This window comes from Phyllobates terribilis, unplaced genomic scaffold (assembly GCF_046119375.1).
Source record: "Phyllobates terribilis strain yellow unplaced genomic scaffold, ASM4611937v1 Scaffold_5__5_contigs__length_657084704, whole genome shotgun sequence".
In the NCBI taxonomy this organism is placed as follows: Eukaryota; Metazoa; Chordata; class Amphibia; order Anura; family Dendrobatidae; genus Phyllobates; species Phyllobates terribilis.
In genome coordinates, this window is record NW_027362765.1 from 626798338 (window position 1) to 626821795 (window position 23458).

Below are 23458 nucleotides of genomic sequence, written 5' to 3' on the forward strand. Positions count from 1 at the left end.
ACAAATGACCTAAGACTAACATCTCCCATAATCCGAATCTTGAACCTCCGTCTCCATGACTTATCTCGTGCTGCACCAGTTCTCTGGAATGATTTACCCCAGATGATCAGACTGATGCCTAGCCCCCACGTTTTCAAGCGCGCTTTAAAAACCCATCTCTTTAAAGAAGCCTACCACCTCAACTACTCAGTAAACTAACTTTCCCCTGTTCCCTCCTTCTAAATATTATTCAGAATCTGCACCCCAGGGGCGAACATACTGCCTGTGCAGCGGCACCAGGGCCCAGAGGCACAGGGGGGGTCCTTGCGGCAGAAGTTTACTGCCCATAGCAGTAGCCCACTCAGCCGCTATTGGGCCCCTGAATGAAGGGGCCCCTCAGTGTTTGCTCAACACCGGGCCCCTCTTTCCAGCATGCAATTATTCTAATCTGATACATAGAGCCGGGGAGAGCGCGGTGCGCGGAGAGCTTCCACTGAAAAAGGGGGCGTGTCATGCAGGAAGAGAGACTCAGCCAATGAACACTTTCCCAGCCAGACTGGTGATAGCGCTCAGTGGCTGCAGCCTCTGGCCTCCTGCATGGCTCCTCCCAATGGTGAGTACTCACCTGTAGCCAGGGGGCCCCGGGCCACACATTACACAGGGGACATTAGTGGAGGAAGGAAGAGCAGGACTGACTGCGTCTTCAGCTCCCTCCACTGTTACGTTCTCAGCAGCAGCAGCCTGTCACATAGTAGAGGTCGGGGGAGGAGGCTCGCAGCACAGGACAGCAAGGAGCTGGTATCAGACAGTCCTCTCTGCTGTGCCTCCATGCCCCACAGTGGGTTAAGCAGCACTTTTCAGCTGACCTATAAACCTTGTAGCAGAGCTCCTTCAGGGCTGCATTGCTGATATAGAAGATTAGTATATGTGTGTGTATCTGTGTATGTGTAGCTCTGTGTGTGTATGTGTGTATCTATCTGTGTGTATATGAGTGTATCTATGTATGTGTGTATCTATTTTTGTGTGTGTATGTATGTGTGTGTCTGAGTGTATGAGTATCTGTATCTATGTGTATCTGTGTGTATATTTGAGTGTATATATGTGTGTATATAAGTGTGTATCTGTGTGTATATGATTGCATATATCTGTGTGTGTATGTATGTGTGTATATGAGTGTGTATATGATTGTATATATCTATGTGTGTGTTTATGTATGAGTGTATATATATGTATGTGTGTGTATCTATGTATGTGTGTATGTATATAAATGTGTGGTTGTGTGTGTGTGTTTGTATATATGTGTGGGTGTGTGTATCTATGTGTGTGTGTGTGTTTGTATATATGTGTGGGTCTGTGTATCTATGTGTGTGTTTGTATATATGTGTGGGTGTGTGTATCTATGCGTGTGTATGTATGAGCGTGAACATATTTGTTTTTGGGTCATGCGTGATTCTGTAATTGTAAAGGATAGGAAAATCAACCAGGCTGTATAAAGGGTTATTAACCAAATAATGACCCATAAATAACCGTTAGGATCCGACCACTGGGCCCCCAGAGATTCTGAGAACCAGGCTCTGCAGTCTCATCCTGAATGGAGCAGAATTGTGAATACATGGCCTCTGCTCTATTCATTATCTATGGAGCTGCTGAGTGCTGCGCTCGGCTATTTCCTTCAGTTCCATACACAATGAATAGAGCAGAAGTCAAGCATGCACCTCCAATCCATTCATTGCTGAGCTTCAGATTCCTGTTCTCAGGATTGCTGGAGTCCCAATTCTCAGGCTTCCAACAATCAGTAATTATCCCTTATCACCGGGATTGGGGATGACTTGATTTATTTGGGGAATAACTCTTTAAGATCAAATGGCCTCTGTTCAGCATACTATACACCATGATGCATATGTTGAACAGTTGCTTCCTATGGATGCCAAACAGTGGTTGCAACATCCACTGTAAAAAAAAAAAAAAGTAAATATTTTAAATACGGAATAGTGCAGTCTACTATAATATTCCATACTTTTATTTGTAGTATACTATCAGATACTAGACGGTATAGATACCAGACATATAATTTAACATAATATATACATGGTTGGGCTCAGCAGAACCGAATCCTAACGGAGATGTTGCCTGTTGCACAGAGCCCAAGTCTCCGGGGGTTTAATGGCCAGACTGCCCTCACAATTAACAGCATGCCGAGCAGCGAGGGGGGCCCAGACATATTTCTTGCACAGGGACCCCTGCTGCACCCTACTATTCATCTGTCTCCACACCCTCCATGGACACGATAACTGCACTCAATACTTGATTATTGCACTTAAACATACTATCTGATGACCGGATCATGCAGCTTTATATGAAAATCCCTACTTATTACAATTGCCAGACCTGAAATAACAAGCACTTTTCACCTATTGTGTCCACCTATTGTGTCCCCCCATTTCCTTGTAGAATGTAAGCTTGTGAGCAGGGACCTCACTCCTAATGTAACTGTTTAAACTGTCTCACCTTGTATTGAATTTATTGTCTGTACATGTCCCCGTTTAATTGTAAAGTGCTGCGGAATATGTTGGCACTATATGAATAAAAATTATTATTATTATTGGATAAAATGTGTATCACGCGAGGGTCTTGCCACAGACACTTACACATGAACTGTGCCATGTGGGCCAAACTGCAAAAAGGCAAATGTTCTGTGTCCCCAACAGTAGAAACAGTACCAATCCTCTCCTCACGCTGACTCTCCTCCTCCTCCACCTCCTCCTCTCCAGCCCATCCAGGCTGGACAGACATGAAGCTTGGGTTGGGTGTCCCCTCTGTAGCATTACGAGTCCCCTCGGTAGCACAGAAAAGCAAGTCCTCTCCCTCTTCATCCTCCTCATCTTCCTCATCACCCAATGTTACCTCAGAATATTGGCTGGGCTGGGTAGTATTACCCATTGGGAAATCTGGCTCCATTCCAACATGCTGGGCACTCAAAGCTTCCTCTTTGAGATTATGAAGTGATTGTTTCAAGAGACACAGCAGCGGGATGGTTACGCTGATAATAGCCAGATCACCGCTCATGAGGTTGGTGCAGTACTCAAAGTTCTCAAGAACCTCACAAATGTTAGCGATCCACGCCCACTCGACAGTTGTTATGTGTGGTGGCTGACCCTCGGTCTGACGGGCATGTTGAACCTGGTATTCAGCTACTACCCTCTGCTGTTCACTAATCCTTGCCAAAATTTGATAGGTTGAGTTCCACCGCGTGGGCAAAATGAGTCGGTGACTTAGCAAATTCAAGCGCTTTTGAAGCGCTGTAAGAGCAACAAAAGCGGTAGAGGAATGGCAGAAATGGGCGTTAATACGGCGCACCTTCTCAAGTAGGTACGGCAAGTCACGGTAAGTTTTCAGAAATTTCTGAACAACTAGGTTCAGCACGTGTACCAGCTTGCCGACCTTTAAAGCCGCCACCAGGTTACCCCCATTATCGCAGACGACCAGACCGGGTTGGAGGTGCAGCGGGGAGAGCCACTGATCGGTCTGTTGTTTTAAAGCTTGCTACAGCTCTGCTGCAGTGTGTGCTTTCTGACCTAAACAGATCAGCTTCGGCAGAGCGTGTTGCCGCTTTGCTGATGCGCTGCTGCACAGGTCCCAGCTTGGCAGTGATGGGGAGGGTAATTCAGCAGAGGATGAGGAGCAGGAGGAGGGGAGAGAGGAAGTGGAATATGAAGAGGCGGAAACCCTGACAGAAGTTTAGCCTGCTATTCTTGGCATGGGTAGGATGTGTGATGTTCCAGTTTGCGCCTTTGTCCCACCCTCCACCAGGTTCACCCAATGTGCCGTGACAGAAATGTATCGTCCCTGTCTACAACAACTTGCCCAAGTGTCTGTTAGGTGGACCTTCCCGGTTACGGTGTTGGTGAGAGCACGGTTCAGATTGTTTAACACGTCCTTGTGTAACGCAGGGACGGCACACCGGGAAAAATAGTGGCGGCTTGGAACACTGTATCGTGGGGCAGCCACAGCCAAGAGATCATGGAAAGACTGTGTTCCCACAAGCTTAAACAGCAACATCTCCACAGCTAGCATATTTGGCAATATGCGAGTTTAGTATTTGTGCCTGTGGGTGCGTGGCTGGGTATTTACACTTTCTTTCCAAGCTCTCAGGCACAGACAATTGGACACTTTGCTGGGACAAGGAAGTGGATGTGGTTGATGTTTGTTGTGTGTGAGCAACCGCAGCTTGTGAGCAGGAGGTATGAGCGCCTGCTTCTTGAAGAGCAGATTCTGAAGGACATAGCCCAGGCGACATAGCATTGGTTTGACCCGCAGACGCATGTTTGGTACCCTGGTGTTCCGCCCATCTACTGGGGTGCTTGGCTGCCATGTGGTTTCGCATACTGGTGGTGCTCAGGTTGCCTTTGCCCTGGCCTCTGCTCAACTTGGTATAGCAGATGCTACAGACTACAATGTTTTTCTTTGAAGGACTTTCAGAAAAAAATTCCACACCACAGCTGAACACCCTCTTGCCCCGACTTGGCGCACATATCCATCTTCCTCTGTGTTGTTGTCATGGCTATGTGTGCCAACGGTCCAGGTCGGATCAGTGGACTCATCGAATACCTCATCTTCCATCTCATCCTCCTTCCCAGTTGACATTGTAGGCTGACCTGATGGCAACTGTGTCTCACCATCATCAGCCTCCACCTCTGGAGACAGTAAATGACATTCCTCCAAGTGGCTTTCTTCTGGCCATAGGTCCTCAAATACTTGAGCATTAACGCACGCCACCTCCTCTTGTCCCTCTTCAATGCTGCACGGTGATTGGCTAGAGCCAACCAAAGGATACGTACCAATTAGATCCTCAGAGTGGCCAAGCTTGGGGTCATATGTCTCCTGTGACTGATAATGGCGGGAGGAAGGAGAACCAGCTTCAGGATTGGATGGGCCAGCCTTCTGTGTATCCACAGTAGAGTGTGTGGTCGTGGAAGATTTGTTGCTGCTTGACAAATGCGTAGAGGCCTTGTCTGCTATCCAAGACATAATCTGCTCTCGCTCTTCTGGCTTCCGCACACGTTTACGTTCCAGATCGGGAAATTTTTCCAGGAACATAGTGGATGCATAAAGCTTCTTCTGACCTGACACAGACTGAGTGCCTTCTCGTGGACCACTGACACCACATCCACGTCCACGTCCCTTAGCAACAGGCTTTTTTGGCATTTTGGGTTTTGTTGAAAGATTTTCAGATGTTGATGGCACAAGGCAAGATAGCTGTCACAGCCAAAATAGTGAGTCAACCATGACTCAGCCCATAGGGCTAATTTTTACAAACCCTATGCACTTTGTGCAGTGGACAAACCAGGACAGTATTCCTACTCCAGCCTAACTACTATTTGGTATTGGAAGCATTTGGGATGGTGGCTTCCTGCTTCAACCATGACTCAGCCCATAGGGTTAATCTTTACAAACCCTATGCACATTGTGCAGTGGACAAATATGGAATGTACAGTGGTCCTACCAAACTAATGTTTGTCATTGGAGGCCCTTGTCACAGGTTGTTACACATTGTGACTGAGATAGGGGATACATATTCAATAGAAATGTATTGTCAGTCACCCTATTTGGCAAAAAAACATGCCTGGCTTGTGCCACATTGTGACTGAGATAGGGGATACATATTCAATAGAAATTTACACTGACTGTCGATGACCGACTGATGGCCCTCTGAAAACTTGAATTGAGGGCCAGAACTACAACAATACTCCATTGTAGATAATGTTTGTCAAGGGAGGCCCTTGTCATGGAATCTTCCTGCACCTATGACACAGCACCTAGGAGTAATTTTTGGAAATACGATGCACATTCTGCACTGGACCAAGTAGTACAGTATCAAGAAGTCTTCTCTTGCTATATCATCTGGGGAATATTGACAATCAAAATCTCTGAGCCATTTGGAGAAGCTTCTCCAACCCATCCTGGAGGGGGAGCACCATATATCTTTTGTCCATTGACTTGCACAAGTGATATATTTGAGCTCGTCATCCAGTTGACTAGTGCAGCTTTATTTTTCCGGTTCACAGAGTTCAGCCATACCTGAGGATCGCAGGCCAAACTCACTGCTACCTTCTAGTACTCCATATGTCTCTTGGCCTTTTTCTCTGTAGTCTCTGCCCTTAAATGAGTTAAATAATAGAGTGAGGGCCCTACATTATGAATAAGTGAGGACACTCTCAAATGTACACAAGAGGGACCTCCAAAATTTCAAGAGGAGGGCACGTCAAAATGTATGTTATGGGGCCACACGAGGGCTCTCACAAAACTCAGCTTTCCTTCCCACTGCAAGGCCTCTGAACATTTGAATTTAGGGCCGCAGTATCACATGGTGGTGGAGGTGGAGGACGAGGAGGAGGAGGGTCAAGCCCAACGCAACAATGGGCACATTGTAAACTGCTATTGAACATGTATTCCACTATCTGAGTGTCAATGATGGAGGGACCCCACAAATGTCTAAGTAACAGCTGTCCCTTCAAAACGCCTGTTACAGAGCCACCTGAGGCCTCTCAGGTCAAAGATCAACATACCTACTGGTACGTTCTAGCTGAGCTTGTAAAGTGCGAACTAAAAATGACGTATGACAGAGGGACCTGCAAAATGTATAAGTCAGGGCCCTCCCAATTGTAAAAGGTGAAAAAAAGCCACAACAGTATGTGTGAACAAATACTAAAAGGGATATTTTTTTGGTTTCTCTGTTTCTTAACTTTTTTGGCCTGTTAAATGCAATTTAGGCTAGGTTTGGTAGTCGTTCTTGTGTGTCTGTAAAAGTGGCGTAATACTGCAACAAACGTATTCCCATAAACCATATATGAGTCAGAAATACATGCAGGTATATTCTCCAGGCTCTTCCCATTCTGTTTCATCACTTCCCCATCCATTTCAGCCTTTTCCTCAGGCTCCCAGACTCTTTGTAGGGTCCAGCAGAAAATTACTCGGATTTCCCATTGACTTACATTGTACTCGCTATATGGAACGAATACGCGATTATTACAAAGTACTCGTTACGAGTATATTGATCACGAATACTCGCTCATCACTAATTGTCTCATCGGTATATTGCATATGTACAGCCGCCATCTTTGTTATATGGATTTCCTGCATCCTGGTAGTGCATTAGGTCTGAAGAACTGAGCAGGTAAATACTACTGCTTTTTTTTCTGTGTTTTTTTCCCATCCCACCTCATCCCTAACCTTACCACAATAATAATAATAATAATTTTTATTTCTATAGTGCCAACATATTCCGCAGCACTTTACATTTTAGAGGGGATTTGTACAGACAATAAGACATTGCAGAATAACAATTATCACATAAATCAACAGATACCAGGAGGAGAGAGGACCCTGCTCGCAAGCTTACAATCTATGAGGAAATAGGGGAGACACAAAGGGTGGATGGTAACAATTGCTTGTATTGTACGGTCAACCATCAATGTAATAAATAGGGTAATTACATAATGCTAAATGAACCAGTCGCCAACCAGTATGTGAACAAGTACAGACCCAGGAGTCTATTAAGTACATGGGGGTGTGTGAATAGATGATACGAGGGTCCTGATTTGGAAGGAAATTTTGTATGTGGAGGGGAAAAAAAAGGGGTAGTTAGATAAGTGAGGTGAGGCAATAGGCCAGTCTAAAGAAATGTGTTTTTAGAGCACGCTTAAAACTGTGGGTATTGGGGATTAATCGAAGAGTCCTGGGTAGTGCATTCCAAATAATTGGCGCAGCATGTGAGAAATCTTGGAGACGGGAATGGGAGGTTCAGATTATTAAGGATATTAATCTTAGGTCATTAGCAGTACGGAGGGCACGGGTAGGGTGGTAGACTGAGACGAGAGAGGAGATGTAGGGCGGTGCTGAAGCATGGAGAGCTTTGTGGGTGAGGGTGATGAGTTTATGTTGAACTCTATGGGTAACCAGTGCAATGACTGGCACAGGGTGCAGGAGTCAGTGTAGCGGTTGGCAAGAAATATCCTGGCTGCTGCATTTAGGACAGATTGGAAAGGGGAGAGTTTAGTAAGAGGGAGACCTATTAGCAGAGAGTTGCAGTAGTCCTGACAAGAATGAATCAGAGCGACAGTAAGAGTTTTTGCAGAGTCAAATGAAAGAAAAGGTCAAATTCTGGAAATATTTTTGAGGTGTAGATGACATGAGCGGGCGAGTGGTTTTATCTGGGGAGAGAAGGAAAGATCTGAATCAAGTATGAACCCAAGACAGCGGGCTTGTTGCTGGAGAGTAATGATAGAGCCACATACGGAGATGGCAATATCGGGCATAGGTAGGTCAGTGAAGGGAGGAAGCACAAGAAGTTCAGTTTTTGACAGGTTCAGTTTCAGAAAGAGGGAGGACATAATGTTAGAGATGGCAGAAAGACAATCACTGGTGGTTTGTAATAATTCAAGGGTGAGGTTAGGAGACGATGTGTATAATTGGGTGTCATTGTTAGCAGAGGATTAATCCGCGTGACATCCAGAGTTTAGAACACAGAATGTAGGTTTATTCATATCCAACATAGGCACAGCATGGAGTCTGGTGTTACTGCAGCATGAGGAGAAACAAAACATATATCAACAATACAGGAAGAGAAGGAGGGGGCATCCTGTCTGTGGGAGGTTTTTTTTTTTTTTTTTAAAACACAACTTTGTTAACAACCTCACAATATGCACAACATATGAAACAGCACAGTAGTTGTTGCAATACACATACAGATTAATATGTATTATTCCAACACCCCCACTCAACAACTACTTATCCTCTTAGTCCCATTGTGGTTCTCAATTCTTGGAACCTAGCTCGTGGCAATTGCTTTGTCATAATATCAGCTACCATCTTATCAGTTTCACAATAGACAAACTGAATTATGCCACGATCTATCAAATCACGTAGATGATGATGTCTGACGTCAATGTGCTTGGTTCTAGCACTGATCTTTTCACTGCATGCAAGTTTAATGCATCCTTGGTTGTCCTCATAAATCACCGTCGGCTGAGTTGTCGGTTTGCCAAGATCGTCCATCAATTGTCTTAGCCAAACAACCTCCTGGCTTGCATAGGCTGCGGACACATACTCCACTTCTGTAGATGACAAGGCAACAGACACTTGTTTCCTACTAGACCAGGAGATTGAACTTTCTCCAACTTTAAACAAGTATCCACTTGTGGATTTACGATCACGCGAATCACCAGCCCAATCCGCATCTACATAGCCAGTAAGTTCTAGATCTCCTGCTGCAGATAGTTTTAAATTTACATCTTGCGTTTCTTTCAAATATCGGAGAAGTCTCTTACCAGCATTCCAGTCTCTTTGGCGCGGTTTTTCCACATATCTGCAAAGGATTCCAACTGTTGTTGTGATATCCGGTCGAGTCATAGTTGATATGTATAGAAGTGCCCCCACTGCCTGACGATATTTCTCATTGTTAGGCAACAGGTCATCTTCTCCTTCCAGCTTCAGGTAGGATGGTTCCATTGGGGTTGATATACCTTTGGCCTCTGACATTTTAAACTGATTCAGAATCAAATTAATTTTTGCACTTTGGTTTAGAAGAAAACTTCCATCTTCCTCTCTCTGGATTTGGATTCCTAGATGATATGTCACACTTCCAAGGTCTTTTATTTCAAAGTGCTGATTCAGAATTTCAGTCATTTTTCCAATTTCTGCGTCGTCTTGATGAACAACAATCACGTCGTCCACATATAAGAGAATATACATCCACTTTCCATCTGTATATTTTGTGTATAAGCACGGACCAGCTTGACCTCTTTTAAATCCTTCTTCCAACAAGACTTTATTCACCTTGGTGTTCCATGCTCTTGCTGATTGCTTAAGACCATAGAGAGATTTTTGTAGTTTGCAAACAAGATTCTCTTCACCTTTTTTTACATAACCTTCAGGTTGAGTCATGTATAAGTCCTCCTCAATGTCACCATTTAAAAAGGCAGTTTTTATATCCAAATGTCTGACATACATCTTTTGTACAGCAGCTACAGCTAACAAAGCTCTGAACGTGGTCTGTTTAGCGACTGGAGCAAATGTAGCATCGTAATCTTCGCCATACTTTTGAGAATATCCTTTTGCGACCAACCTTGCTTTGAATCTGTGGACTTTACCTTCAGAGTCATATTTGGTTTTGAAGACCCACTTGCACTTGATTGCCTTTTTGCCCTGTGGTAGCTTGGTGAGTTTCCAAGTTTGGAGTTGATGAAGCGATTTGATTTCCTCATTAGCGGCATCGATCCACTTTGTTCTTTCATGGACAGGTAGTGCTTGCATTTCATCCCATGACTGCGGCTCTGATTCAGGTAGTGTCTTGACAATGTAGGATAGACGTTTAGCTGGTATACCTTTATTTGATCTTGACGATCTCCTGATTTCAGATTCACCTGATTTTTCTGTTGTTCCTTCATTAGTTGAACAATCCAGCCAGACCTCTACATCCTCCTTGTTGCAGTCTTGTAATTGTGACTTCAGCTGGACTACTGGCGTGATGTCACAAAACTTGGGTGATACAAAGTTCTCATCAATCACTACATCTCTACTTATTGTGATCTTGTTTGTTTCTGGGTGTAGAATCCTATAACCTTTCAGGGTTTCGCTGTAGCCTACCAGGATACCTTCCTTAGCGTGAGCTTCCCACTTAGTTCGCTTTTCTTTGGGAACATGTACAAATGCTTTACTTCCGAATATTCTTATGTGATGTAGTTTTGGCTTTCTGCTACTCCATTGCTCAAATGGAGTTTTCTCTGTAGCTTTACCTGGTAGTCTGTTCTGAAGATAGCAAGCTGTCATGATTGCTTCACCCCAATATGCTGTGGGCAGATTTGCATCAAATAACATGCTTCTTCCACTTTCACATAGTGTTTGGTTCCTTCTTTCCGCGACACCATTTTGCTCTGGGTTGTACGGTACAGTGATCTGAAATAGGATTCCATTTTTCCTTAAAATGCTCTGTGTCTCATTACTTGTATATTCAGTCCCATTATCTGCACGTAGAATCTTTGGCATTCTTCAAAATTTATCATATACTTCAGCTAGGTATATTTCAAGTTTCTGTGGAACTTCCTTCTTGCTGTGAAGCAGGTGGACAACTGTATATCTTGAATGATCATCAATAAATGTGAGAAAATATCTCTTCTTCCCTGGAGTCAGAGTGCTCATTGGATCACAGACATCTGTGTGTATTAAATCTAGTGGCTGTGCTGTTGTTGTACTAATTCTCTTAGGAAAAGCTTTCCTAGACATTTTCCCTTTGATGCAGCTAGTACACTTCATTGTCTGGTTACATAGATCAATTGTAATATCCTCAGCTAGTTGCTTTTGGACTAACTTTCTTATTGCTTCTGGGTCTCTGTGTGCCAGACGCCTATGCCACACATGAATACAGTTTTTATGCTCTTCTTGTTGTGCTGTATACACACACTCTTTGCATTTCAGCTGATAAAGTTCATCTGTGATGTTTCCCTCTGCTAGTGTGTGACCTTCCTTTGAGATGATGGAGCTATCATGCTTAAATGTAACTTCATTTCCTTGTTTTGTGAGTTTCTTCACAGATAGTAGATTACTTTCAAGACTAGGCACATACAGCACATCCTTTACTGGGATCTTCCTGCTTTGTGTTGGTGAGATTTGACAATCAATATAACCATCTCCTATGCCTTCTGAAGTCATGTACTGACCATTAGCCATAATCACTTTCTCTGATTTACTTTGGTCAAGCTTAGAAAAGAAGTCTCTGTTATTAGTCATGTGACTAGTTGCTCCAGAGTCTATACACCATGCATGCTTTGATGTATTTGCACTGACAGTAAATGCAGTTTCAGTATTCACAGAATCATTTTCTCCAGATACAGCACTTTTAACCCTTTGATGACTGCTTTGCTTTTTCAGCTGATTCATTCTAGCTTTCCAGACTCTGCAGTCAGCTTTCAAATGTCCTGATTTCTTGCAAACAAAACATTCACGTGTTTCTTTTATGTGCTTCCTGTTATCAGCTAGGTTTTGTGTCTGTAAAGCAGATTCTGTGTTGCATTTCCTACTGTTTATACCTTCTGCCTTTCGCTTATATTCATCTATGAGCTTCCCCCTGACATACTCCAGTGTAAGCTCATCATCTGGACGTGCATCTAGTGTGGTTACAAGCGTATCATAGTTCTCTGGAAGGCCACTAAGCAGTAATGCGGCCGTATGAAAGTCCTTTAGATCTTCCCCAATGCCTCTCAGGCGTTCTACAACTTCCAGAACACTTCTTATGTAATCCTGCATATCCTGGCCTTTCTGTAGCTTAGACTGGTATAGCTTTCTCATGAGATAGAGCTTATTGCTTAAATTTATCCTCTCATGTACCTTTTGCAACTGCTCCCACATTTCCTTTGCAGTATTACATTTACACACATGCACAATCTGGTCATCATCTATACTGAGTGATATGGTACTTTGTGCTTTCTGATCCATCTCTGTCCACTCCTGTGGCACTGGGTCAGGTTTAGGCTCCTGTGTGTTTTTCCACGTACCTTCTCTTATCAGCAGCATTTTCACTTTGAATTTCCAGGATTGATAATTCTGGTTAGAGAGACTTGGCACTGTAAATTTCATGGAGCTGCTGGTGGTGGCCATCTTTGCTTCTTCTCAGTTTGCTGTCTTTCTTTCTTTTCTTTCCTCTGTGTTCTGGGGATCTGTGACTCTGGGACTCTGGTACATCTGGGCCCATAACCTGTTAGCAGAGGATTAATCCGCGTGACATCCAGAGTTTAGAACACAGAATGTAGGTTTATTCATATCCAGCATAGGCACAGCATGGAGTCTGGTGTTACTGCAGCATGAGGAAATCAAAACATATAACAACAATACAGGAAGAGAAGGAGGGGGCATCCTGTCTGTGTGAGTTTTTTTTTTTTTTTTAAAACACAACTTTGTTAACAACCTCACAATATGCACAACATATGAAACAGCACACAGTAGTTGTTGCAATACACATACAGATTAATATGTATTATTCCAACAGTCATCAGCATAGAGATGGTACTGAAAACCAAACCTACTGATTGTTTACCTAATAGGGGTGGTGTATAAGGAGAAGAGGAGGGGGCCTAGGACTGATCCTTGAGGAACCCCAACAGTAAGGGGAAAAGGGGAGGAAGAGGAGCCGGCAAAAGATACAGTGAAGGAGTGGTCAGAAAGATAGGAGAAGAACCAGGATAGAACAGTGTCCTTGAGCCCAATAGAGCGGAGCATCGTGAGGAGGAGCTGGTGATCCACCGTGTTGAATGCTGCAGAGAGATCCAGGAGAATCAGCTGGGAGTAGTGACCATTAGATTTAGCTGTTAGTAGATCATTAGAGACTTTAGTTAGGGCAGTTTCAGTGGAGTGTAAAGAGCGGAAACCAGATTGTAGAGGTTCAAGAAGAGAGTTATCCGAGAGATAGAGGACTAGATGGGAGTAGACCAAGCGTTTCAGGAGCTTAGAGATGAAATGAAGATTAGACACAGGTCTGTAGTTAGCTGCACTGTTTTGGTCGAGGTATGTTTTTATTTTAAGTAATCAATGTATGCTGGAGTGTTTAAATGAGGAGGGAAAGATACCAGATGAGAGAGAGAGATTAAATATTTTACTTAGGTGAGTGGTAACAGCCGAAGAAAAGGACTAAAGGAGATGTGAGGGAATAGGGTCACTGGAGCAGGTAGTAGGGCGAGAATATGCAAGGAGCCTGATCACTTCTTCTTCCATGGCTTGTTCAAAGACAGAGAGTGAGCTAGATGCAATGGGAGAGGGAAGACCGTGCATGGTATTAGGAGATTGGGAGAAAATTTCCTGTCTGATATGGTCAATTTTTTTTTTAAATAATTAGCCAGATCGTGAGCACTGAGTTCTGTAGTCAGGGCTTTCACTCTTGGATGGAGGAGGGAATGAAAAGTGTCACAAAAGTGTTTAGGATTTTTGGAAAGTGAAGTGATGAGGGTATTGAAATAGGTTTGTTTGGAGAGGTGAAGTGCGGAGTTATATGTTTGAAGCATAAACTTACAATGGATGAAATCTTCGGCCAGATTGGACTTTCTCCACAGACGTTCAGCGCACCTGGAGCACCGCTGGAGAAAACGTGTTTGTAGTGTGTGCCATGGTTGTCGCCATCTGTGCCAAGTTGTTCTATGTGTAAGAGGTGCAGCTTCATTCAAGGCACTCTGCAACGTATCATTATAATGCGTCAGTGCAATGTCAGGACATGAGAGGGAGGAGATTGGGGCCAATAATTACGTCAATTCCTTAACAAGTTTCTGGGTGTTAATGGAGAGTATATTTCTATAAGTATGGTAAGTGGGGGTGTCCTGAGCAGAGCTACAGTTACTGACAGAGAAAGACAGAAAGTTGTGGTCAGAGAGCGGGAGAGTGGAGTAAGTAAAATCATTCACTGCGCAGAGACGTGAGAAGATCAGGTCCAGCGTGTTTCCATCTTTGTGAGTAGGAGACTTAGTAAGCTGTGAAAGGCCGAAGGAGGAGGTTAGATATAAAAGGTGGGAGGCAGATAGAGAGAGTGGATTACTGATGTGGATGTTGAAGTCCCCCATGGTGAGGGTTGGGATGTCGCAGGATAGAAAGTGAGGAAGCCAGGTGACAAAGTGATCCAAGAAGTGACGGGAGGGGCCTGGAGGGCGATACACAACCGCCACTCACAGGCAGAAGGGCCGTTAGAGTCTGACAGTGTGGACCTCAAAAGAAGGGAAGATAAGTGAGGGTACTGGGGGGATAACCTGAAAAGTACATTTGGCTGATAGGAGCAGACCAACACCTCCACCTTGTCTGCTCTCAGGTCTGGGGGTATGTGAAAACCTGTGGGCCACCATACTAGAAAGCAGCAGCAGTGGCGGTTTCCGACTGCTGGGCCCAGGTTTCAGTAAGAGCCAGAAGGTTAAAGGAATTTGAAAGGAAAAAGTCATGCATGTAGGAGAGTTTGTTAGATACTGACCGAGCGATACAAAGGGCACAATTGAAGGAGACAGAAGGCATGCAGGGAATATTAATGAGATTAGCAGGGTTTCTGAGTGAAGCAAAGGAGGGGTTCGACTTGCTATTGCAAGAAGGGCCAGGGTTGGGAGAGATATCTCTTGTTACTAGGAGAAGGAGGATAGAGGAGAGTGAACAGATGGTTAAGTGATTTGTGAGAGCGTTTCTTGTGTTGTATAGTGGGAGTGAATGGATCTGTGCAGTTTAGGATAGTTAAACGAGCATGAGTGCTATACATAGGAGAGGAAAGGAGAGGGGGGTCAATACTGATGGAGTACAAAGAGTGTGTGGAGGAACGGTGGATGTGAGTGAATGCATCAGCCAGAATATAAATTATACAAATACATATGGTGCTTATTTGCTGCAATGCAGCTGTTGTGGAAGTAGTTTTCTTTGAATGTCTTACATGTCTCCTGCCCTGTCTAAGTGCCATGATTAACTGCTGCAGGGACTTTGATAAATGGAGTTCGATAACATGGACATAAATGCCCCCCTACATAAATGCTTCCCCAAAGCTGTGTCTGAATATATAGGAAAGTTCACTCTTAGATCTATCCCTAAATTAGCTTGTTAACAATCAATCAACTAGTTTAAGACAGCAGGAGGGTAATAAATGCACAGAGAAATAAACAAGCTTACAGACCAGCAAGGATCATAAACTAAAGAAAATATCAGGGTACACATTCATTAAGATGAGTATATATATATCAATAATTCAGAATTGCAGGTATGAGAATGCAGGCTTTAAAGGGATGAGTGGAGTACATACAGGTGCATCTCACTAAATTATAATATCATCAAAAAGTTAATTTATTTCAGTTTTTCAATACAAAAAGTGAAACTCATTTTATATAGTCATTACAAACAGAGTGATCTATTTCAATTGTTTATTTCTGTTAATGTTGATGATTATGTCTTACACCAATGAAAACACAAAAGTGATTATCTCAATAAATTTAAATAATTAACAAAAAACACCTGCAAAGACTTCCTATGCATTTAAAAAGGTCCCTTAGTCTGTTTCAGTAGGCTCCACAATCATGGGGAAGACTGCTCACTTGACAGATGTCCAAAAGGTAGTCATTGACACATTAAGTAAATGCAAAGTAAATTTTGCATTTCATTTGGAAATCAAGGTCCCAGAGTCTGGAGGAAGAGTGGAGAGGCCACAATCCAAGCTGCTTGAGGTCTAGTGTGAAGTTTCCACAATCAGTGAGGGTTTGGGGAGCCATGTAATCTGCTGGTGTAGGTCCACTGTGTTTTATTAAGACCAAAGTCAGCGCAGCCGTCTACCAGGAAATTTTAGAGCACTTCATGCTTCCCTCTGCCGACAAGACTTTTGGAGATGGAAATTTCATTCTCCAGCAGGACTTGGCACCTGTCCACACTGCCAAAAGTACCATTTTTTTTGTTTAAAAACAACAATATCACTGTGCTTGATTGGCCAGCAAACTCGCCTGACCTTAACCCCATAGAGCAGGGGTCTCAAACACGCGGCCCGCGGGCTGCATGCGGCCCCTGAGGCTGCTTTATGCGGCCCGCAGGCACAGACCCCTTGACGATCCCGACCTGGTCCAGGAGGAGCCGCCGACAGCAGCGCTGAATTGCCGCACAGAGACTGTTTCCCAGCACTGCATTTCCAATGCCAGCCGCTGGCCAATCAGAGGCCAGCAGCTGATATCTGCGTGTCGGCGCAGCGAGTATGACGTCATTGCCATATGCAGATGTCAGCTGCTGGCCTCTGATTGGCCGGCGGCTGACATTGAAAATGCTGTGCTGGGAGACAGTCTCTGTGCGGCAATGCAGCGCTGCTGTCGGCGGCTCCTCCTGGACCAGGTCGGGATCGTCAAGGGGTCTGACTCTGTGGTGCCTGCGGGCCACATCTGCAGGAAGGACGCCGAGGGAACGGAGGACAGGTGAGAATCATCTTTTTTTTTTTTTTATGTGTGTGAAGAACAGCACAGGGAAAACATAGCCACAGGATGGGGACCTGGATGGGGCACATAGCCACAAGAGGGGACCTGGATGGGGCACATAGCCACAAGAGGGGACCTGGATGGGGCACATAGCCACAAGAGGGGACCTGGATGGGGCACATAGCCACAAGAGGGGACCTGGATGGGGCACATAGCCACAAGAGGGGACCTGGATGGGGTACATAGCCACAAGAGGGGACCTGGATGGAGCACATAGCCACAAGAGGGGACCTGGATGGGGCACATAGCCACAGGGAGGGGACCTGGATGGAGCACATAGCCACAAGAGGGGACCTGGATGGAGCACATAGCCACAAGAGGGGACCTGGATGGAGCACATAGCCACAAGAGGGGACCTGGATGGGGTACATAGCCACAGGATGGGCACCTGGATGGAGCACATAGCCACAAGAGGGGACCTGGATGGGGCACATAGCCACAAGATGGGGACCTGGATGGGGCACATAGCCACAAGATGGGGACCTGGATGGGGTACATAGCCACAAGAGGGGACCTGGATGGGGTACATAGCCACAAGAGGGGACCTGGATGGGGTACATAGCCACAGGATGGGGACCTGGATGGGGCACATAGCCACAAGAGGGGACCTGGATGGGGCACAGAGCCACAAGAGGGGACCTGGATGGGGCACAGAGCCACAAGAGGGGACCTGGATGGGGTACATAGCCACAAGAGGGGACCTGGATGGGGTACATAGCCACAGGATGGGGACCTGGATGGGGCACATAGCCACAAGAGGGGACCTGAATGGGGCACATAGCCTCAAGATGGGGACCTGGATGGGGCACATAGCCACAAGAGGGGACCTGGATGGGGCACATAGCCACAAGATGGGGACCTGGATGGGGCACATAGCCACAAGATGGGGAACTGGATGGGGCACATAGCCACAAGATGGGGAACTGGATGGGGCACATAGCCACAAGATGGGGACCTGGATGGGGCACATAGCCACAAGATGGGGACCTGGATGGGGCACATAGCCACAGGATGGGGACCTGGATGGGGCACATAGCCACAGGATGGGGACCTGGATGGGGCACATAGCCACAAGATGGGGACCTGGATGGGGCACATAGCCACAAGATGGGGACCTGGATGGGGCACATAGCCACAAGATGGGGACCTGGATGGGACACATAGCCACAAGATGGGGACCTGGATGGGACACATAGCCACAGGATGGGGACCTGGATGGGGCACATAGCCACAGGATGGGGACCTGGATGGGGCACATAGCCACAAGATGGGGACCTGGATGGGGCACATAGCCACAAGATGGGGATCTGGATGGGGCACATAGCCACAAGATGGGGACCTGGATGAGGCACATAGCCACAGGATGGGGACCTGGATGGGGCACATTAGTACAAGATGGGGACTTGGATGGGGAACATTACTACAAGATGTTTGCCATTATTACTATATGATGCTAATTGTAAGACAATATTACTGAATGTGGCCAATTGGGGGAAACAAAATTGTAAAAATCAAAAAAATAAAAATAAAGCATGAAAAATTATTGGGCGCTAAAAATGCTGTTTTATATGTAAACTAAAGTAAACACAAAAAAGTGCACGTTTATTATCGCCACATCCATAACGACCCAAGCCATAAAAAAATAAACACGGAAAAAATGTTCAAAAGGTGTATACAAAAAAAATGGTATCACTAAAAATGTCACATTGAACAAAGAATGCGGCCCCCCAAATTCAAATTTTTTCCATGTGCGGCCCATATACCCAGCCGAGTTTGAGACCCCTGCCATAGAGAATCTATGGGGTATTGTCAAGAGGAAGATGAGAGACACCAGACCCAACAATACAGACGAGCTGAAGGCTGCTATCACAGCAACCTGGGCTTCCATAACACCTCAGCAGTGCCACAGGTTGATCGCTTCCATGCTACACTACATTGATGTAGTAATTGAGTGCATTGAGTATTGAGTATTGATGCAGTATTGAGTGCATTTACCGAACATACATTTCAGTAGGCCAAAATTTCGGATTTTAAAAACATTTTTTAAGCTGTTGTCATAAAGTATTCTAATTTACTGAGATAATGACTTTTTTTGTGTTTGTATTGGCTGTAAGCCATAATCATCAACATTAACAGAAATATACACTTGAAATAGATCACTCTGTTTGTAATAACTCTATATATGAGTTTCACTTTTTGTATTGAAGAACAGAAATAAATTAACTTTTTGATGATATTCTAATTTAGTGAGATGCATCTGTACCTGTATGAAAAGAGAGAGATGAATGTTAGATTCAATCCATGATTAACTGCTGCGGGGACTTTGATAAATGTATTACAATAACATGGACATAAATGCCCCCCTACGTAAAATACCACAATCCTTATCCCAACCCTTACCCACCTTTCACACTGTCACTAACAACTGGGGTCTTCCCCTCATGCTTCAAACATGCCTCAATCACACCCATCCTCAAAAAGCCATCCTTTGACCCATCCTCTCTGACTAGCTATCGCCCCATATCACTTCTCCCCCTATGCCTCAATTCTGAGTTGTCCTCCCACCTCTCCTCCTGCTCTCTGTTTGACTGCTTACAATCTGGCTTCCGACCGCATCACTCCACTGAAACTGCCCTGACTAAAGTCACCAACGACCTACTAACTGCCAAATCCAAGCGACACTACTCTGTCCTCCTCCTCCCAGACCTGTCATCTGCCTTTGACACAGTCGATCATTCCCTCTTACTACAGACGCTCTCATCTTTTGGCATCACAGACTTAGCCCTATCTTGGATCTCCTCATACCTAACAGACCGGACATTCAACGTCTCCCACTCTCACACCACCTCCTCATCGCGCCCCCTATTTGTCGGTGTCCACCAAGGTCCAGTTCTTGGACCCCTGCTCTTCTCCATCTTCACCTTCAGCCTGGGACAGCTCAGAGTCCCACGGCTTTCAGTATCACCTCTATGCTGATGACACACAGGTCTACCTCTCTGGACCCGATATCACCTCCTTACTAACCAAAATCCCACAATGTCTGTCCGCTATTTCATCCTTCTTCTATGCTAGATTTCTAAAACTTAACATGGATAAAACAGAATTCATCATCTTTCCCCCATCTCACTCAATCCCCCCAACTGACCTACCCATCATAGTCAATGGCTGCCACTCTACCCAGTCCAGCAAGCTCGCTGCCTCGGTGTAACCCTTGACTCTGATCTCTCCTTCAAACCACATATCCAAGCCGTTTCCACTTCCTGCCGACTCCAACTCAAAACTACCTCCCAGATAAGCACATTCCTCAACCACGAATCTGCAAAAAACACTAGTGCACACCCTCATCATCTCCCGCCTCGACTACTGCAATTGTCTGCTCTGTGGCCTTCCTTCTAACACTCTCGCACCCCTCCAATCTATCCTAAACTCTGCTGCCAGACTAATCCACCTGTACCCCTATTCCTGCCTCTCCTCTCTGTCAATCTCTTCACTGGCTACCCATTGCTCAGAGACTCAAGTTCAAAACCCTAACCATGGCATACAAAGCCATCCACAACCTGTCTCCTCCATACATCTGTGACTTAGTCTCCCGATACTTACCTGCACGCAACCTCTGATCCTCACAAGATCTCCTTCTCTACTCTCCTCTTATCTCCTCTTCCCTTAGTCGCATACTTGATTTCTCCCGTGCTTCCCCCCTACTCTGGAACTCTCTACGCCAACACATCAGACTCTCGCCTACCATGGAAACCTTCAAAAGGAACCTGAAGACCCACCTTTTCCGACAAGCCTACAACCTGCAGTAACCATCGCTCCACCATACCGCTGCACGACCAGCTCTACCCTCACTTACTGTATCCTCACCCCTCCCTTGTAGATTGTGAGCCCTCGCGGGCAGGGTCCTCGCTCCACCATACCGCTGCACGACCAGCTCTACCCTCACCTACTGTATACTCACCCATCCCTTGTAGATTGTGAGCCCTCGCGGGCAGGGTCCTCGCTCCACCATACCGCTGCACGACCAGCTCTACCCTCACCTAATGTATCCTCACCCATCCCTTGTAGACTGTGAGCCCTCGCGGGCAGGGTCCTCGCTCCTCCTGTACCAGTCACTGACTTGTATTGTTCATGATTACTGTAAGTGTTTTTGCTATGTATACCCCTTTCAAATGTAAAGCGCCATGGAATAAATGGCGCTATAATAATAAATAATAATACAACACATATACAGTCATGGCCAAAAGTATTGAGAATGAGACAAATAGTAATTTTTCCAAAGTTTACTGCTTCATTTTTTGTAATGGCAATTTGCATATACTCCTGAATGTCAAAGAGTGATCAGCTTAACAGCAATTACTGTACTTGCAAAGTCAATATTTGCCCAGAAAATGAACTTTAACCCCCAAAACACATTTCAACATCATTGCAGTCCTGCCTTAAAAGGAGCAGCTAACATCGTTTTAGTGATTGATCCATTAACACAGGTGTGGGTGTTGATGAGGACAGGGCTGGCGATCAATCAGTCATGATTAAGTAAGAATGACATCACTGGACACTTTTAAAGGAGGCTGGTTCTTGGTATCATTGTTTCTCTTCAGTTAACCATGGTTATCTCTAAAGAAACACGTGCAGCCATCATTGCACTGCACAAAAATGGCCTAACAGGGAAGAGTATCGCAGCTACAAAGATTTCACCTCAGTCAACAATCTATCGCATCATCAAGAACTACAAGGAGAGAGCTTCCATTGTTGTCAAAAAGGCTCCAGGGCGCCCAAGAAAGACCAGCAAGCGCCAGGACCGTATCTTAAAACTGTTTCAGCTGCGGGATCGGACTACCAGCAGTGCCGAGCTTGCTCAGGAATGGCAGCAGGCTGGTGTGAGTGCTTCTGAACGCACTGTGAGGCGGAGACTCTTTGAGCAAGGGCTGGTTTTCAAGGAGGGCAGCAAAGAAGCCACTTCTCTCCAGAAAAAACATCAGGGACCGACTGATATTCTGCAAAAGGTACAGGGAGTGGACTGCTGAGGACAGGGGCAAAGTCATTTTCTCTGATGAATCCCCTTTTCGATTGTTTGGGACATCTGGAAAACAGCTTATTCGGAGAAGAAGAGGTGAGCGCTACCACCAGTCTTGTCTCATGCCAACTGTAAAGCATCCTGAAACCATTCATGTGTGGGGTTGCTTCTCAGCCAAGGGAATCGGCTCACTCACAGTCTTGCCTAAAAACACAGCCATGAATAAAGAATGGTACCAGAATGTCCTCCAAGAGCAACTTCTCCCAACCGTCCAAGAGCAGTTTGGCGCCCAACAATGCCTTTTCCAGCATGATGGAGCACCTTGCCATAAAGCAAAGGTGATAACTAAATGGCTCATGGAACAAAACATAGAGATTTTGGGTCCATGGCCTGGAAACTCCCCAGATCTTAATCCCATTGAGAACTTGTGATCAATCATCAAGAGACGGGTGGACAAACAAAAACCAACAAATTCTGGCAAAATGCAAGCATTGATTATGCAAGAATGGACTGCTATCAGTCAGGATTTGGTCCAAAAGTTGATTGAGAGCATGCCAGGGAGAATTACAAAGGTCTTGAAGAAGAAGGGGCAACACTGCAAATATTGACTTGCTGCATTAACTCATTCTAACTGCCAATATAACCTATTGGTACTCATAATATGATTGCAATTATATTTCTGTATGTGATATAAACATCAGACAAACACTAATAAAAACCAGAGGCCAGCAGATCATGTGAAAATATAATTTTGGTGTCATTCTCAAAACTTTTGGCCATGACTGTACACATGTCCACACATACAGCCAATGTTATTAAGAACTATCTTCAGAGTACAAAGGAATAAGGAGTCCTGGAAATACCCATTTGGCCACAAGAGCCCTTATTTCAATGTTATCTATTCTGTCTGAGATTACATGAAGGGACAGAAGGATTGGCACAAGTCTACCTTCACAGAAGATCGTTGGTTACTAGTTCTCTAACATGTCTGGAACAATTTCCCTGTCAAGTTTCTTCAACAATTGTGTGCAAGTGAAATACACAATACCTTGATGCAGTTTTGAAGGAACAGGGCTGTCGCACCAGATGTTGATTTGATTTAGATTTTTTCTTTTGTTCATTTACATTGCATTTTGTAACTGATAAAAATTAATTATTAACTTCTAACTATTTTGGAAAGCATAAGTTTGGAGCATTTTTCCACACCTGCCTAATACTTTTGCATAGCATTGTAGATTGAGGTCACTTGGACATTTATAACGCTGTGATGGCATCATAGAGCTCAAAATGGGTTTAATACAGTACCAGGAAACCTCAGAGTGTTATACACTTCTTTTTCAGACAGAAAAAGATGCTTTGCTGTATTGAGATTTTTTTAGGGAAAAAATCTGTGAAGCTGGCAAATTAGAGTTTCAAAGTATTGGCTCATCTCTAATAGAAATGCTGTTTTTTTATT

The 23458-nt window shown here is 44.8% G+C and overlaps 1 protein-coding gene across 1 annotated transcript in view; it reads left to right on the forward strand.

The window, feature by feature from the left end:
- The first annotated feature begins 519 nt into the window (after positions 1 to 519).
- The window catches only part of SLC43A1 (solute carrier family 43 member 1), a 241742-nt gene continuing 218803 nt past the window's right edge, over positions 520 to 23458 (forward strand). The window contains exon 1 of the mRNA XM_073686132.1: positions 520 to 592. Coding sequence (XP_073542233.1) covers positions 590 to 592 — 3 coding nt within the window. The 5' untranslated portion in view covers positions 520 to 589. The remainder of the gene's footprint in view (positions 593 to 23458) is intronic.